The sequence below is a fragment of the Spea bombifrons genome, chromosome 13 (assembly GCF_027358695.1).
Source record: "Spea bombifrons isolate aSpeBom1 chromosome 13, aSpeBom1.2.pri, whole genome shotgun sequence".
Classification (NCBI taxonomy): Eukaryota; Metazoa; Chordata; class Amphibia; order Anura; family Pelobatidae; genus Spea; species Spea bombifrons.
In genome coordinates this window covers 16,601,862-16,621,054 of record NC_071099.1, presented here as the reverse complement: position 1 = coordinate 16,621,054, position 19,193 = coordinate 16,601,862, and the positions used below count along the sequence as shown (strand labels likewise).

Below are 19,193 nucleotides of genomic sequence, written 5' to 3'. Positions count from 1 at the left end.
TCTCACAGATGACCACAGTTGAGCTGACGTTCCTTTTATATAAGAGATACATTGGGTGTCACCATTTAATTGGAGTTCTCTTCCATGTGCCAAATTTCTTTTAACGCTTTTTTTTTCTGTGATAATGGACATTCATTATGTTTCTAGCATAAGGGTGTTATCTTTTTTTTTCAGCAAAGTAGCAATTAGTTTTCAATTCATCATGAACCGATACAATGTAGTCATGCAATTAGTCCAAACATGCATAGAGAATGTGAAAGCCAAACTCTATATAGTCCCTGTGGCAATAATTTGGTGAAAAGATGCAATGCTTTACATTTTTTTTGCCGGGTTCATTGAGTCCATAGGAATAGGAGATATATAGAGTAATAACTAATAAGAGGCATTGTGAAGATGGGGTATATGGAGTATTAGGGGGTGTTAGGTAGAGGTTATACAGAGCAGTAGGAAGCTCAGACCTTCCATGGTAGTGGGGATCACCTCCAACAGCAAAAAAGTGAAGACCAAGTAACTCTTATTCCTAGACCACTGGTAGTATACTTTTTATTGAACATATTGATGTATTTATTCCATAAAAGTCAAACAAACTATTAATTTATTTTATATTCTCAGAGGACATACAAGCATACAATGAGTATTCTCAAAATATAATAGACTTCATTTTGGATTCATGAGTTGGAAAAAACCCAAATTATGTATATTGGATTCCTGATACCACTTAGTTTATTTCTACTTTATGGAACAATTAATGGGAGAGGTAAATCTGTTTTATAAGCGTCTTAATATTATTTTTCGGAGGGCCGGCCAAATACCTGCACGAATGTACCTTTAATGCAACCGGTTACTTGTGTATAGTGCTGATGGCTCATAGTTTCTACCACTGCAGGTGTATGTGACTCAGTACAAACTTGCATAAAAGTCTCATAAAATCAAACCATAAACATTAATGACATGCTGGGGCAAACTGTGGAGAAATCAGCAATGGGAACCAGTAGTAAGCAAAATGATTATCGGCTCCCTTTAACTCATGCAGGGTCATGCTCGTGAAAGCCCAGGCGAAGCGAATCTGAGTTTGAATGGGGAATTATCAGAAGAAGCATTCCAATGGTTGACTTTCGGCATTATCAAATCCGAGTTTACCTCTTTGCCACCATGTAGATTCCGGGGACCAGATGCCAACTTTGATCCTAACACAGATTTTAATATAGGCTTCTTACCCTACCAATGCAACTTAGTTCACAAAATATCTATTTTGTATAAATCCTGACTTACAAAACACGGTTGTGCCGAAATGATTCTAATAATGGGGATAGACAAGAGAAGAAGAAGGTTTTTGCCAGTATGGACCATCCCTGGGGTTTGTAGCTTCCTAGTGGAATTGGAGGCTAACGTGCTGCAAGCCAGCTTAATGCCCATAGCTGGGTAGTTTCAGGGATTGACTCGAAGTCTCAGAGTTTTTGCCTCAATCTCAGGGTCAAGGGGCAGATTCCCAGGGCCAGCCAGCGCTTCCTATCTCACACACTGATGTGGTCATATCTAAGACCTCCAATTGGACCTTTAGCTACCAGTATGTTATGGTTGATATCCCTGCTTGAATGCAGGTGGCTCAATTGAGTGTACCTTTAAATAATAACAAGTAAGGGTTTCCACAAGAACTGGTACCAGAGCTATTGGATAAATGACATTCGGTCTTCTCAACGGGCCATCAAAGGTTTCCATTTTCATGTTTCATGGTCAACTAACTTAGAAAGTTCCCAGGTATGTTGATGCCTTGTGCAGCCTCCTAGGCCAACTACACGTTGTTATCCTATCACAAGTATACAATATGATATACAATATAGCAAAGCTTTGAAATATAATTTTGTTGTGTTTTTTGCAGAGAAGATAAAACAGGAGACTCATAGTTATTGAACGCAGCAGTGCAGATATGTATAATATCAACAACACTAAATAAAAGTGCTTATACACAACACAAGATCGATCCATTCGTTGCCAAATGACACTGATTGATTGATTGTTATTTATATTTGTTTATTGTACTAAAGTAGGGCAAATCGGGACTATTGCCAGCTTTCATGAACTTCTGAGATATGATGTTATACGTGATTGCAGCTTGTAGTCAGAGCTCCCAGGGAGTCAATCATCCTAAAAAACTGGTCTATAAACGCTACGTTTTGGGTCCGCACACCCTCCAATGTCCACTTCAACACATCGCCTCAGTGGCCTTAAGGTCAGAGAGCCGGGATATGACGTCTTATCCCAGAGATGAGAAGAAGGACGCTGGGCGGTTGGGGCGTCTGGTGGCTCTGCCCAGGCTTAGGCCTATGGCGGCGCCGAAGATAAATATGCCACGGCTTGGTAAGGTGTGACTGTATATAATACTGTATATAATAACTATAATAACTAAAGAGACCGATGTGTAACTTGAAAAGTCACAGAAATGCCTAAGCGTTCAAACATTGTCTTGATTTTGGCTCGTCTGCCTGTAGGGCTTCCCAATTGCATGTGTTCTGGCAGTAGAAGACCAAGGTGTAGTCAGACTGGGTGTGAAGGGGTGGCGGTCAGGTATACCGTGATTTCACACGCCTGCTGATTACGTTTGGTTGTAGAACTAACAATCCAGTAGGGGGCGATCTAACGCTAAAGGTTGTCAACATACTTGATCACATGAATCACGCCATTAAAGAGCACATTCTCATATAAAAATGCTTGCGTCACGTTGTACGAAAATCCTATAATAATACTTTGAGTATGACCTTAATGAGTGAATCATTAGTATGTGCTGTTTTTAATACACCCTTGCATTTTACTGTATTTTTTGGGGGGGCTACTTATTGTGAACTAGGCCACATAGACATCGAGTTCCATAACAAGGCTTGTGGAAATCATTGGACCATATGGGGCTACAAGAGATTGCAAGATGTCCACCACAAAGACTATTGCTGCCTACACCTGCAGTGACCTGGCCCCGTTGTCTTTATGTTGAGACTGGGTAGGTAGGTACTAATAAATATATTATTACCCTTGTGCCCTCTAGAGGGCGCACTGAGCAGAGCGCTGACATATATTGTATCCAGGCGTTCTGCAATGCTCAGCCTCTAGAGGGCTCAAGATTGGTGCCATAGGACCACAGATGCCCACTCTTTCATGGACAGCATCATGCAGGTTACCTGCTGCTCCTCTCAGATTGTCACCTAAACCTAAGCCTAGTTGCCCTGAAACTGTGTATTCTGTGTCATCTGGTGCTATTATTCCTTTAAAGTTTGGGGTATATACATAATTCATTTGTAGACAGGTTCGAAATAACAGCTGAATTGAATTTTCCCAACTCAGTTATTGTAGCCGTTTTTTTTTTCAAATTCTCCAACACACGGCTTCATGAACAGCCCCTGTTTCCCCCCCAGCCCTTGTAATGTACCCCCTGACCCATGTATTGTACCCCCAGCTCCTCTATTATCTATCTATATTATCTACCAAGATCTTGTTTCATCTCCCTGGTCCCTGTAATGTACACCGCAGCCACTGTAATCATGGACGTAACTAGAAACCACAGGGGCCTAGTGCGAAAATTGCCCCGGGGCTTCCAAACTTCACAAGCAACATATCCAACAGTGCCACCTTTACCCTAAACAGCTTGTGAGGGCCTATACCACAAGCAGCTTATCAGTGCCAGCCTAACCCCCAAACACCCTGCTTGTGTCATCTTTGCCCCCAAACAGCCTATCTGTGCCATCATTGCCCTCAAACAGCTTTTCTGTGCCATCATTGCCCCCAACTTGTCTGTGCCGTCTTTACCCCTTGCCACCTTCCAACATGCACTCTGACAAACATATGTAAACACACTTACACAAATCACTCATACTTACTAACACACACGTACACATTCATTCTAACACACATTCCATCTCACTCCACTTACACATACATGCTCACACACAAACACCTACACATACATGCTCAAACACTAGCTCACAAACACTTATACATAGATATCCATGCTCACATACATACATGCATATATATATATACAAACAAACATATGCTCGCCCACGCTTACCTCTCACCTCTCCGGCAGCTTTATCTGCTGCTGCTCGTACGCTCTCTTCGTGCTGATTTAAAATAGTTTAGAAAGGGCCCTTCTGACCTGGACCCTCACAGTGTTGGTTACCATGGTAACAGGTGATCTGAAATTCCTTTAAAGGAAGTCTTGCGCATATTGTTAAACGTGTAGGACTTCCTCTGAAGGAGAAAAGATGGCTGCTCAGGAGCCGACAGGCAGCACTACAGAGGCGGCTGGAACCCGGGGTCCACTTTGCCAACCACTTATCACATTTTTGGTTGGAAACGAAACTGAACTAAAACAACAACTACAGGCATTTATATAGCGCTTTTCTCCCAGTGGGACTCAAAGTGAATTATCTAAGTAATTGGGAGAAAAGATGAGTTTTAAGTTTTGTTTTTTTAAATAGTTCCAGAGTGTAGGAGCGGCATGGCAGAATGCATTGGACCCTGGTTTTGGGAGCACAGAAAGATGTGTAGATCAAAGGGGGCGAGTTGGGATGTAGGGTGATAATAACCCTTTCAAATAACAGGGGCCTTGGTTCTTTAGGACTTCAAATGTCAATAATATCTTAAAACAGATTCTCCATTGAATAGGAAGCCAATGGAGAGAGCAGGGTGCTGTATTTTGGACCATCTGTAGGCACACAGGTAGAGAACCAATATTCCCAATGGGGTAATCACATTAACTAACAGTTTTTCTTATATTAAGCAATTTTACAGTAGGAATCATTAACGAGTTCTGATTGTTCTATTCATTCTTTCTATGTTTTCAGAATTTGTACAATGATTTCAGTCTGAATTTGGAAAATAGAAATTAGATTTGGCCTGATCTTGATTTCCAGATTATGGATAAAAAAAAACCAATGAACCAGGTGTGATTAAAACAAAATCAATGAGAACGGAGACCAAAATGCATGAAAAAGCAAAGCACTTTATTAAAAAGAAAGAAGTAAAAGGGGACCTTGAATAAATTGTACTACAAGGTCAAGAACACACAGACATAGAATTGGCACCAGTGCCTCATTGGGTTAGACCCATGACAATAAGTCATCTATAGATCACATCTAATCTTGGAAAAGTGAATGTTTGTGTTAATCACTGATTCTAGGTGAACTAACAGACAGCGAACATCACAAGATTGTCCTGGGATCCAACTTCTGTGCATTTTTCAGGTTAATAGTTTGACTTTTGTACTTTTTCCCGAGAGGAGACAACTTTCCCATCAACGGTCTCCTCGATGATGGTGCGAACTTGGCGGGTTGTCTGAGAAACTAGGAGAAGAGAGATAAACGTTAGACATGCACACACTTCTAGCTCTCCATATATTCGATAAGCTCCACGAAAAAGGTGAATGGTACATCTTCCTTATGGATTTACATTAAAAATTTAGGTTTACTGATAAAAAGAAGCATACTCACCATCTTTGTAAGATGATAGGCTGGAGGGGAAAAAATAATTGAAAATTAATTGTCTGTTTTATGATTAACATTTTAAAAACTCACATATTTTTTTTTAAAAAAAGTATAATAATCAATATTTAATGAATACAATTAGTCAAATAGGACAAAACACATCATTCTCATAGCTATGACCATGCTGCAAAATATCATGGAGGGACAATGGGTGTTCTCAAGGGGGGCAACTTGAAACCCTCTGTAAAGAAACCCCTACAGCAGTGATGCCTCAAAAAGGGGTTATTTAATCTGTAGGAAGATTTGGGTGATTAGAGTGTGAAATACATGTTAGGAAAGAAATGTTGTGTGAAAATGTACTCCATGAACATCGGCCAACAAGAGGGACCTTTCTAAGACTCTATTGTGTATGGAAGGCCAGAGGGCTCTACGCAAAACAAAAGGTGTCATTCAGTACCCTATGGAAACGTCTGAGAAAGCGGAACACAAGGAAGAATCATTTTATATACACATCATGAAAAAAGATAGAACTGACAAAATGTGAAGGGTGGGTGGCTGAAGGCTTTTCCCATAAGCTAACATATTTTTATTCAATTACGTCAATATTATTTCAAATTGCACCTATCGTCATGTTTAAAATGCATCTTTGCCTGCCTAGCATCATTTTAGGTTTAATAATAAAGCCCCATCTAAGTATTTAGCACAAAGGAAAGAGAACGTCCCAAGCAACATCAGCTTTGCATCAAGGAGACACAAATTCTGATGAGAACATTTTAGAAGGCCTTAGGAATTTTAGGTAAAATTATGCCTGACCACTAGAAAGCCTGGATCCCATGCTGGAATAGTACAGCTATTCTCATTGTATTGGGTTTAGTGTACTTACGTATCTTCTCCCTCGAGGAGACGTCTGTAAGTGGCGATTTCTTGTTCCAGTCTGGTCTTGACGTCCATGAGGATTCTGTATTCGTGGCTCTGGCGTTCCAAGTCTGATCTGAGTTCTCCAAGTTGAGCTTCAACACTGCTGATGAGGTCCTGTAACTGGGACAGCTGGACACAATAGCGACCTTCTGTTTCTGCCAAGGTGCCTTCTAACGCTGATTTCTGGTTTGTCGGAAAAAAAGACATTATCGATGATTGGCTCAGGAAGGCAGTAGGGTGAGAATTTGTCTGTGTTTATGCAGTAAAATAAAATGTTCTTTCATGCCCCGAGAGCTTACCATGCTGAGTTGTGTCTGCAGTTCGATTTCTAAGCCCTGGAGTGTGCGTTTGAGGTCTGTGATTTCGCTCTTGCTGGAATGGATCTGTTCGCTGTGGCTCGCAACTTCTCTGTTCAGTTCTTCTGTCTGATGAAGGAAAATGGCGATTGAATATAACGCTCACATGCCAAGGTACCAAACTGATGTTGTATTCATTACAAGAGAAAAGCATGGTGTTGACTTACTTTTTGTAAGTACCAGGCTTCAGCGGCTTTGCGGTTCTTCTCAGCCAGACCTTCGTATTGGTCTCTCATTTCAGTCAGAATCCTAGTTAGGTCTACAGCAGGGGCGGCATCCATTTCCACATTAACGTGACCACGGACTTGTCCACGCAGCGCGTTCATTTCCTGAAGAATAAATGGAGCAGCAAATATGTAACTTTATTCTATCACAATAAAGATATCGACGTGTGGTCTATTAAAATTGCATGCAATAGGTCGCCATTTTCAACATTTTCTTGGGTGCTTACACTTCTTAACTTGATGGCACTTAAACATGTGTTACCTTGACCAGTTGGGATGATGCAATATATCAAGTAATCTTAGCATCTAAGTGAATCATGTTTTGATCCAATAACAATTTGGAAGCAACTCTCCCTTGACTTTTTGACCTATAATTTATGGATAGGTATACAACACAACTCATGATTAGTCCTACCTCCTCGTGGTTCTTCTTCAGGTAGGCTAATTCCTCCTTCAGGCTCTCAATGTGGAGCTCAAGGTCAGATCTAGTTAGAGTCAGCTCATCCAGGACTTTACGTAGGCCATTGATGTCAGCTTCAACATTCATACGGAGGGCCAACTCATTCTCGTATCTTGATAGAGCGTTGGAAAATGTGTATTAGCATTGCGTGAAGTTAGATGCATAAAAATATTATACATATAATAGGAAGATGACACTATTTATATTCTTATTTCATTAGCGGGGACCATTTTGTTCTCTTTTTATGGAAACTGCTCAATCACTTACTTGGTTCTGAAGTCGTCAGCTGCCAGTTTGGCATTATCAATCTGCAGAAGAATGCTGGCATTTTCCAAAGTAGCGTTAAGGATCTACGAGATGAGAAAGACATCATTGTTACTAAAAAAGGCAAATGTTGCAAAGTTCTCTTTTCATCTCTACGTGGTCCATCGTGCTGTACCACCTTTTTAATAGATAAAAGGCCATTTATGGCTATATGCATTGCTAGGTGCCCATGTCCCAAATGGCTTCTCATTACCCCCCATTATGGTGATTTATTAGGTTTACAGAATGTTCCCATTTATCTTGCGCACATAATATTAATTAATGTTTTGTTCATTCAGCTCATACTTCGTTTTGTCCTGTCTGGTGTTTGTAGGTGGCGGGTCATCATATAATTACTGATTCCAAAACATTAGAAAGAACTTGGAGGTGGCCAACTATGGAGGTGGCCATTTGCCTAGAGACCAGCGAGTGGCTTTATTAAAATGGCTCCTATAGGCGTATAGATACAGCTATGCAGCAGCTCTTATGCTATTTCTGACAATAAAGTGCTAACGGGGAAATTAGTATTAACAGCAGTGCAAGGGGGAGGCAACTTTATTTACTTAGTGGTAGATAAGTGGAAGAGCTACCCAGCAGAAGTAGTGAAGGACTGATTAAGGTCTGAGTCTTTACTGCAGGAAGAATGGGCAGAATAGATGATTCTTATCTAACGTCAAATTATGTTATTTCATATGTTATGACGGAATACTTAGTTAAAGACCTGCACACTCGCCTCGGCCATATTGGCAGCCTTATCCGTATTTTAACTGGAGGCCCCTGGGCCTATTCATTAAAGAAATCAGCAATCATGACTAAAGCCATGGAAGGTTTCAATATGCTGTATGGAACTTCCAGATAAGCCATATGTTACCTATCTTTGTCCAATGATCCGATGGACTGCAGAGAGAGAGATTTTAGGCTCCGCTATAGTACATTGACTTTCTATCGTGTCTTAAGAATGATAGAGGTTTACTAGAATATTCCCCGTGTTCTTGTTCCAGTTCATTTTATTTAAGCTGTCTAATATCAATGCTAGTTGTATTATAGCACATTTTGGTAACCAAGAATCATACAGTCTATATATTGACATAGGATGTGATTATAGGAACAATACTAGACGAATATATGCATTAACCAGAGGAATAAACTCTTACCTTGTTGCGGAGCTCTTCAATGATCTTGTAGTAATGACTATAGTCACGTGATGGGCTTGGTCCTTGCTTCTCGTACCACTCACGAATTTGAATCTCCAACTGGGAATTCGCTTTCTCCAGGGATCTCACTTTGTCCAGGTATGAGGCCAGACGGTCATTCAGATTCTGCATGGTCTCTTTCTCACCTCCAGTAAGAAGGCCTCCTGCAGAGTGTCCCCCTCCAAAGCCATAGTCAGAACTACCATAGCTAGAGATGTATGAGCCGCCTATGCCACCACCAAATCCACCACCATATCCACCACCAAATCCACCACCAATACCAGAACCATGCCCAGAGACTCTTGAGGTGGAGATGCAAATGTTTTTACCACCGCTGCCCCCATGGATGCTTGGTGCCCGATAACTACCTACAGACAGCCTACTAGAGCCACCACCTAAGCCACCTGAACCTAGGCCACTTGTGGAGCCTGAGGTAGTAGTTTGCCTGATGCTGTAAGAGGACATATTGTGCACTAACTACAAAGCCTGTCTTTCTAAGAGCCACCAAAAGGATGTGGTAAGTGAGTGTAAGGAATCCAGACTTCTCTCCCCAGACTTTATACCAGGAGAAGTGGGTGTGGGTTTGTATGAATGACTGGCTTCTCAACAGAGTCATCAGCTTTGATTTGCGTGCCAACATTTGTGAAAGCATCAGGATTTCTGATGACATCATTGGTCTGGGAGGATAACCCTACAATGTCTCACCAGTCCCCCCCCTCCTCCCTGGCTTCTCTTCCCTGAAACCCTTTTACACAAAGTGCTTTCACTCATCCGAGAGGTGGTATTGTATACCTGTGCAGCATTAGTTCCTAAAACAAAAGGTCTGATTCACGTTGAGCCAGGGAGGTTCCTGTCCCCAGGCTATACTTTTGACATTCCTATACACTTAACAAGGTAAGTAATACGGTTTCATAGACACCCCTCCCTGATTCTGGAAAGTTTAGGCATTAATGTGAATTCAGACTTTATTTTATTCCTAAAACCAATCCTGATACAAGCGTTCTATTCAAACTTTTGTTGTTGAAACATGCGGAAAGTCAAAGAAGTGTTGGCATCAGCTGTTTTACACTCTAGTGGCAAATGATAACCATCAATGCTGTCTAGGAAGGCAGTATATCTCCGTAGAATAAATAGTCTTGGTGACCCCAAAGGATCTTAGTCCTATAGGTCAATTGCATTCAACTCTGCTGTGTCTGGCTACAAGTAGCCAGCAGGTACACTGAGTAGCCGCCTACTTGACCTTATAGATAAGCCAACCTAGGTTTGAAGCCTATAATATTTATCCTCTGCAACACATGGTTTACACGGTGGTGGGTTAAATGGCTACACACATTTCAACTCACAAAACTACCTGGTAATGTGCAATTCGTTGTTATTATTTTGTGTATTTCAGTGAGGTTGCTGTTGAGTGTTGTGCCAGTTCCTTCTCTTAAGTCCGACTCAGGCCAACTGCCATCTTGACTTGGCTCAATTTTTAGACCTATGTAGGCTCACCCTGTAGATAGATCCATCCTTGGGTCATACGCAGTTGATATTTATACCGTTCGGTCGAAAAAGATGAGGACTTTATGTTACTTAATAAGAATTCTAATAGAAGTGAAACCGTTATAAAAATAGTCCACGCCACATTGAACATAAGGGGCTGGTGGAACCCATTAAAATCACTAAGTAACTAAAGGAATGTGTAGTGTATAGAATGTATAGTATTTCTCAGTAATTTTGCTATATGCAGATACTATGGGGTAATAAGATGCTGTATACGTCGGTGCTTTGCAAATCATATCGAGTTGCTTTCCGTACAACAGGGAGTTCTCTGTATTGGGTATCCAATGACAAGCTCCATATACCTTGAACTTTTCAATGGAATTGTTTGCTTAGCAAAGTATCAAGTCTTTAGTGTCATTGTGATACTTTCGAGAAAAGGTCAGCTCCATATACACTGTTCATACCCTGTGTCTGTTTTTTGCTAATCCAGTTGAGTTAATTTAGAAGCAACGCAGGGATGTGTCAGAAGTTTTTTCCCCGGTTGCCAGTTAAGTATTCCCTAAAAAATAAACAAAATAAGGCAAAATTATCCAAGTTTTTTGACAGTCAACAGTGCTGGAAAAAATACTTCATTTAGCTAAATAGTGCTAGATTCAGCAGAGTAGGTGGAACAGCCCCTTTAATATTATGGTCCATATTTAAATATAAACTGTTACCCCAGAGCCATCTTTTAAATATGGATACATCAAAAGGGATTGCCTTAAATTGCCTAAATGCCTCTGAGTCTCATAGTATGGGCAGTGATGTCATTATGGGGATTACTACCTAGGCTTGACCAACGGCAGCCACCTACAGATCTTGCATACCTAAGTGGTCATTTGAGGACATGATGTCATACACTGGTGCTCCACATTTGGTCACCTTGATAAGCCACTAAAGATGTCCAAATTATAGCCGGGCCGGTTTCATGGGAGGTCTGTGAGCTCCAACCTATTAAGAGCTGCGTCACAGTAAGGAGGTCAACCAGTGGACCCCGATAGAGAGATCAGCTTGTAGTAAAGCCACCCAGAGGCTGGGACATTATGGTGACAAGCATCGCAACTTATATGAAGTGGTGGGGAAGCCAATCGTCCACTTCTCATTCCCCCAAAAAGTTTTCTGTGGACGACCATGCTTACGTGGTAAGGAGTGCCATAAGCGGAGGTAAAAGAGGCCGATATCAAGCATTAATCAGCCCATGTCGTCTACTTTCACCCTTTGCCTAACCATCATAAGGTAGGGCTAAAAGCTTACAATAATATAATATAATATATTAATTAATATATAATAATATATTATATATTAATTCATATATTATATTATATTATTATAATATAACATATTAATTAATATATAATATATAATAATACCTACAAGAGGTGTATAGAATATTACATCAGCTACAAGACAAATGCACACACAAAGAAATAAACTAATTACAGCCCACAACACAGGATCATCCCTTGATGAGTAATAAATTACAACATCATATATCATTATGTGCTAAACAGATTTGGCCCGATCTTGTAATAATAATAATTAAAAAAGCATATACCATTAAAATCATTATTGCCTTTGGGTAGCTCATGTTTATAATACTTATACCCCCTGCCATTTTGTTTTCATTTTGAATGTATCGCACGCGTGTGTGTATAATATTATAATAAAGTATAATACAGATTACAAACCATTTTGGATTATCCTTCTATTATAATCTTGTAACTAGCTGGGGATAAAGGTCCATCTGCTTGTGTACAACCATGGTTGTCAGAGTAGGGCATGGTGCTGGTGGTGGCAAATAACGTTCTTCTTGTTCATTTGAAGCACATCAAGGGGTATAATCAGTTTGAGCTGGGCTGGGCCAAGAATAACTGAGATGATCATTTTCATCTCAGAGTATTCACTAAAGTGTACCTTTTCTCACGAGGGAACCCGCCGTGGTCCCTCATAGGACATAGGAGAGGCCAACAGAGTTCCTATAGGTTTAACTCAACGGTCGACGTTCTATGGATATCTACACACAGAAGGTTGAGATCTTATATTGGGCCAAGATAGAAAAAAATGTAAAGTTACATAAACATGAGGGACCTGAGAAGTCTCTTTTTTAGACTAAAAATGATATTCCATTTCTTTTGGTCTAATACATCAAGAAGAGAGGAAAACCCTCGACAGCTTGTCTTTTAAATATCATGTTAGTCCAATAAACAAAAAGTATCACTTCATACTGCAATACTTTATTTTTTCTTATTATTATACACACCAAATATATGCCAGATTTTTTTTTTTATTTGTTTTATAACAATAAGTAGTATGGAACCACCTGGTAACTCAAATAACTGCTAATTATATTATGTTTATTAGTATTAGTATTTATTTTTTTATTAGTACTTCTATGTTTTATATTTTTCTTTATAGTCATTATATCGTCCTCCAATTTCTATTTATACGTGTTTACATATTATGCTTTCTTTGCATATTTTAGACACAGTTCATTATTTTGTATGTTTTTTTTTATTGCACCAGTAAATATTATTATATTTACTGGTGCAATAAAATTTTATATTAATATTAAACATAATATTTTATAATTTTATATTAATATTAAACACACACTAATCATCTAGGAAAATAGAATCTGTTCTGGAAATTGTATTCCATCCTTTATTGTATCGACGTACTAACTTACCAAAAAGTCTTTCCGCCAACTTACTATTGTCATTGTACTAGTAAGAACAGGCTTGGTTTGTGGGATCGAAACACCCCACACTAGTACCAGTGTCAACATGACAAAGCATCAAGCCCATGAGCAAAAAATGAGTTACCGCAATGCTTATTATGGAAAACTTTAGATAATTAAATGATGTATCATGTACGGTGTGGAAGGGATGTATCATATGCTACTGAGCAATTAAGCATTGTGTGCAGAGACCTCCCTTGGACAAATGGCATCCTGGCCGCGCAAGAACCTTTTACCCATTTTAGGTACACTTTATAGACAAAGATATTGGGGCACCTGACCGTTACACCATCATTGGTGACCTTGCATTCTAAACACATAGACATTAATATGTAGTTGGTCTCCCCTTTGCTGCTCCAACCCCATCAAACACCTTTTGGGATGAAGTGGAACAAAGATTGAGAGCCAGACCTTCTCGTCCAACATCAGTGCCTGACCTCACAAACATTGGGCAAAAATGTCCACGGAAACGATGCAAAATCTTGTGGAAAGCCTTTCCAGAAGAGCAGGAGGTGTTATAGCTGCAAAGAGGGGACCAACTTCATACTAATGTCTATGTATTTAGAATGCGGTTTCATTCAGCTTTTTTTTTGCTTTCCCTTAATAAAGTATCCTAAAGATGGGAAGCTGCTGGGATTCCTTTTCTTTGTTTGTGTGCTTCAAGAGGGTTTATGCTCTCCCCTTTTTTCCTGCTAGCACCCAGCTTCCCGGGAGTTGAGTGTAGAACCATTTTTTTCTTTTTTAACCTTTTGTCACCCTTTTGTTACTTGTGGTGCTGTTTCTCCGCTACGCTGATTGTCATAAAACATATCCATGAGATTCTACAGGTAACTTCTGTTCCACTCCTTTCCTACATCTAATTGACTAATCTTTGAAGATGCCTTTGAAGTCCAACCTTGTTCTTAATTGTGAAGGTAAATAAACACTTACATTTTCAAAGACCAATTAGCTTGGAACAGCCTTAGATTGGGTCGCGCCAAGACTTTGTTCCTCTACTGTTCAGGTGTTTTGAGAAAGACATCGAGGGAAACCCAGGCAGTTATTATAATAATAATCATTCATAGAATAGAACGCTATTCATAGAAGCAACGTTATGTAAACACATACGGGAAGACGCAAAGCCTACACGCCCTACATTATACAATACCGGGCAACGGTAAGTGGTGTGCCCAAGGTTGGGTTAGACCAACCATGCCAAGTAAAGTCATAGAGCAGGAGAAGACTATCACAAGATGTAAAGAGGCAGCAAAAGACATGACTATCTCGAAAACCGTCATAGCTCCTCCGCTATGTAACAAAGAACAAAGCAACCTCAGTCCATGTGCCATCCACCTAGAGTAGCCACAAGAACAGAGGCACAGACGTTGTGGTGGTGGTGGTGGGTTATATTCCTTATACGCTACTAAGACAGACAAGTGAGCAGCGATAACATTAGGAAGGAAACCTACTTTATTTCTGGGTGTGGGCAAAGTGCCGGGATTTTTCCCCAGGGTGAATTTTCCATTGTGCTTAGGACAGACAGGAACACTTCACAGAGCTCTTAAAACGGCACAGGCGTCTCCACACGCAGACATGACAATACCGCAGAATGCCTCCATGTCATTAACTATAATCCTTTGAGAGCTATTTTGCTTATTTCGCTTATTTCCTACAAACTTCGCAGCACCTGTGTGTGCCGTGTTCTAGTTTCATAGAAACACCGAAATGTAACGCTAGATGTAAGCCATTTAGCCAACGTAATCAGCCTATTTTTTGGTCTATCTTCTGGATGGTCTTTTGACCATGTCGCGAATGCACGACATTTGTAGCACTTATCAGGACTTCTAATTGACCACGAAATGACTAGAGGTCTGGTTCATATGTCTGCGGTCAAAACGAAAAGAGACCATGTGACATCTGCAATCAGTTATGATGGTTAGAGGACCTTTATTAAAAAGAACAGCAGATAAAGGCTGCATGGGGATCAAGGATGATACTCAAACTCCATTTTAACTGTGGTCACCGACAAAGGCCTTACTGCACTGTTTCATGGTTCCTACGGCATAGCGTGGGGAAGTTTTGTCCACTAGGGCAGTTCAGATGCAAATCTAGCCCCCGATTTTGTCCCTTTGAGTTCTACAGGTAGTACTAGTGGTGCTGTAACGACAGGTGGGTCATCTACTCTAAAGCCCATCCAGCATCATGGCGTTGCTTATCGTATATGGGTCATGGATGTGCATACCTGGGAACTCTTCGAGTTTTGCCTGGAGACTCCGGGGTTCTCCAGGATGGCCCCCGAATCCTCCGGGTCACGGGAGCGGGGTCCTGACACGCCCCATTCCCCACCCATTCCCCCCATGAAATAATACACAGTTTTATGTCAGAGGAACTGAGATCTTTGAAAAAAAAGGGTGACAAATATATATTTTCCATGTTTGGAAGAGATTTACCCGCTCTTACAAAGGCTGCCTGTGCAATGGGGAGGAATAATCACGCACATAATGAGAACAGGGAGTTAAGATGGCTACTCTTAGTGTAGACATCTAAGATATGTTTCTAGACTCTTTCTCCATTATCCCCCCTGCTCTGTTCCTTTACGTAATAAAAAGGATTGTTTTTTAATGGTTGACAGATAGAATTGCACAAGGATTTTATGTATTAAGTTAATGTAATGAGCGGAACGGTTGCCAAGTTTTTGTTATTTGAAGATTTGATGAAAGGTGCAGCCGGGTGATTTAGCGAAAAGCTTTTTCGACATCTCAGCTAATTGTAAATCCCAATTTTATTTGGATTTTGACATTAAATTAGTTTGCGCTATTGGATCCGTGGTGCCCTGTTGTCTGACTTTCAAACAGGGTCGGCAGGATTTTATATATTTTTGTTTCTTTTTTTCTGATAATTAAACGTTATCATGCAATTGTCATAGTAAAGTACTCGCCAGTCATGATGGTTTTGCATGATCTGGGTATGTCTATACAACACTTAGACATTTTTTTATACAATACTCTTTTTAATAAATTCAATCTTTAAAAAAAAAAAAAAAAAAAACATAAATATAAATTTTTTAAGTATACATTTTAGACAATTATTTCAAGCAAAGGAGTGATTTTTGGCCCAAAAAGAGATTTCCAAAGACCTAATGAATACAGAAATCGAAAATGGTCTGAGCTCGAACGAGGTTACTTCTTATAGACCCGCCATAGGATCCATCATGCTTTTGGGATAACTGATAATCGGTTTTGAATGACAAACCATGAAATCTTCCTTTTAAGGAACTCAAAATGATCTATAGTTTCTTGTTTTAGTGTTTGCAGTTCATAGTGTTGATTTGAAGATAGACAAGGCCATTACAGGCTACCCACTCTTTTGAAAACATCATTCATTTTTGTAAAAACTGTGTTTTACATCATCGTGGCAACATGTGTTAAAGTATCGTCCATTGCGCTCCTACCTGCAAACATTTTGTAAGTTACAGGCAAGGGCATGCAAGTTTTTTCCATTCTGTATTATTGCTAATGTGAGTTGGCTTTAGTGAATTTAGAGTTGAACTTTTCGTTCTCATTTTTGCCAACTTGCAAACGATTGCACTTTAGTGACCAGACTGCTTTGTTAACTTAGTTGCACTCATTGAAACTCGCTGGATTTCTCATCATTTGAAATCCAAAGAAGTTTTTTTTCTACAAAATTTGGACAGCTGCCACTACAGTAGTGAATAATTAGACTGTTCAATATTGTTGATGAAATATTTCAGCCAAGCTAAACCTAAATTATTTTGAGATGTACAATTAGTGCGGAACACTCCAGACATAATGAGGTTAAGCTGGCACGTGAACGTTACTTCCTTCTGAACGGGGCTTTGGTTAAAGATGACTATGTTTTCCGTGTTGCATTCAGTTCCACTAACCCAAAACGTAGGGAGACACCAGGAAATAATAGTTGGTCGGCGAAAACGGCAATTTCTGATATGTACCGGACACTGCAAACAATGTGGGTTTGTTCATTAACCTAAATTGCGAGAGGGGGAGACCTCCCCACTCCAACTCACAGCAGCAGCCACTGCGAAGAAGGGAGAGACCCCCCGCCTCCACACAGCAGCCGCAGCTACCGCAAACGGGAGGCAGGTCCGGCTCCTCCATCCTGACGCGGTCCTCTTCAAGCCCTCTAGTGGCGCCAGCGGAAATTACCTCGCCTTATAGAAGCAGGTTACGTGCATGCCCCACTCAAGATGGCCGCGGGAAGGAAGTGTTTATGTGGAACAAGTATTGACATTTCTTTTACATAGAATTTAAAAAACCTGGTTAAAACATATATTTTGCATTGAATTGCCAACAGTATATCCACACTGTACCAATTAAATATAGAAATATGACGTGATGGTAGATAAGAACCATTCTGCTGGTGTGCCCATTCGTCCCGATTCCATTTGTCATTTCACAAATATAATCTAAACTGCAAACCTATAGACATAATAATAATCCATCTAATTTGACATGGTGAGTGCGGCAATGAGGTCCAGGAAGTGTTGTTGCAATTTCCTGTTTTGCTGGCAGAGAAGACCGCTGCCATCTTCACTAAAGGATCATGGGGGAAATTTTGCCTAAAATGTCCTAGCTATGCTTTTAGTGGATGTCGGAGCTAAAAATATAAATTAAAACTGAAAATTAGGCTTTTATCTCAGAGATGGCAGTCCCCCTTTAAGTAGAGCATACTTGGGATCAGACCCAGTCATGGCTCGATACATGATGGCCGCCATTTTACTTGTTGTTTTGCTTTCATTGCGGAGTAAAGGGGAAGCGAGGTAAGAGCAGATTAAACAGACTGAGATCAAAGAGCCAAACTATTTTTTATTTAACAATAAATTCATTTATTGTGACTACGAGGATAACAATACACTGCGTTCTCATCTTCCGTCTCCATCTCTAGCCTATTGCTTTTACCGCAGCTGTGATAACAGAGGAGCCGCAGAATCCTCCCTGGCAAATCTGGCTCAAAGCCTGTGTAAACCGTTTGGGGGAAATCACTTTATTTTCCTATTTTCAAAGATCTGTCATTAGATGGCAAACTCTACTGAACTGTCGCTGTAAAAAAAACTCAGTTTAGTTCATAATAATTACCCTAATATTTTTGTTATTATTTCTTAGAAGGAAACCTCCGTTTCTGTGATAACTAGTATCACATTCTATTGTTTTCTGTTCTTAAAATAATTCTGGATTTCTCATAATATGATGGACTGTTTTAGACAGCTAAGAATTTGTTTTGTGTCATACCTGGGAAGAACAGGCTACCCAGAGCTCTCCGTCCTTTCACGAGGTCTGGCTAGCCATGAAATGGACATGGCTAGCACCTGTCCATTCATGGCTAACCACGCCTAGACCTGTCCATTTCATGGCTAACCGTGTCTTGTGGTTAAAGGTAGTCAGAGTGGAAGAAAATTGTGTGAGGGGGTGGTGGTCATGGCTAAAAAACCACTACCATGCCCCAGAGAATGTGGACAGTGACCCGGAGACTCCAAGTTAAACCTGGAGTTCTCAGATATGGCTCTATCTGAGCCCAATTTATTAAACAAACACACTGGCTGTTCATGATACAGACTTGACTTAAACAATAGAATTGCTTGGACTTAATCAGTTAGAAGGACCCTCCAACTCGCATAAATCTGCAGAGGAAAGAAGTTCATTAGAAAAAACAAGACTTCAGTAAGATTGCCAGAAAGAATCAGCTAAATGTGATGTTTGACCGACAACAATCACAACTGACAACCATACCTCGGAACTCTCCGGGTTTGACCCGGAAATTGCCGGGTGAGCGCTGCTCCTCCGGTTCTCCAGATCAAGATCCGAATCGTCCGGGTCGCGGGATCGTGGTCTTGACATGCCCCGCTCCCAAAATTAAATAAAACCCTTTAAGGTAACGTGACGTTGTTGTATATCAAACTGTATTTAATGGTTATTAAAAATCCATGAGTTTTCCACTTTTTCCACCAAACTATGAATAATTTATTTAGTTAAACACATTAGTCTAGTAG

General features: G+C 40.2%; 1 protein-coding gene across 1 annotated transcript; it reads right to left on the bottom strand.

Moving 5' to 3' along the window:
* Positions 1 to 4,973: 4,973 nt before the first annotated feature.
* LOC128471088 (keratin, type I cytoskeletal 19-like) lies at positions 4,974 to 9,470 on the bottom strand. Its single transcript, XM_053452940.1, has 8 exons — positions 8,890 to 9,470; positions 7,700 to 7,782; positions 7,388 to 7,544; positions 6,916 to 7,077; positions 6,692 to 6,817; positions 6,358 to 6,575; positions 5,481 to 5,500; positions 4,974 to 5,333 (listed from the first exon to the last, which is right to left on the bottom strand). Exons 1-8 carry the CDS (start codon positions 9,391 to 9,393, stop codon positions 5,236 to 5,238), a joined length of 1,368 nt encoding a protein of 455 aa, XP_053308915.1. The 5' UTR covers positions 9,394 to 9,470; the 3' UTR covers positions 4,974 to 5,235.
* Between the last annotated feature and the right edge of the window lie 9,723 nt (positions 9,471 to 19,193).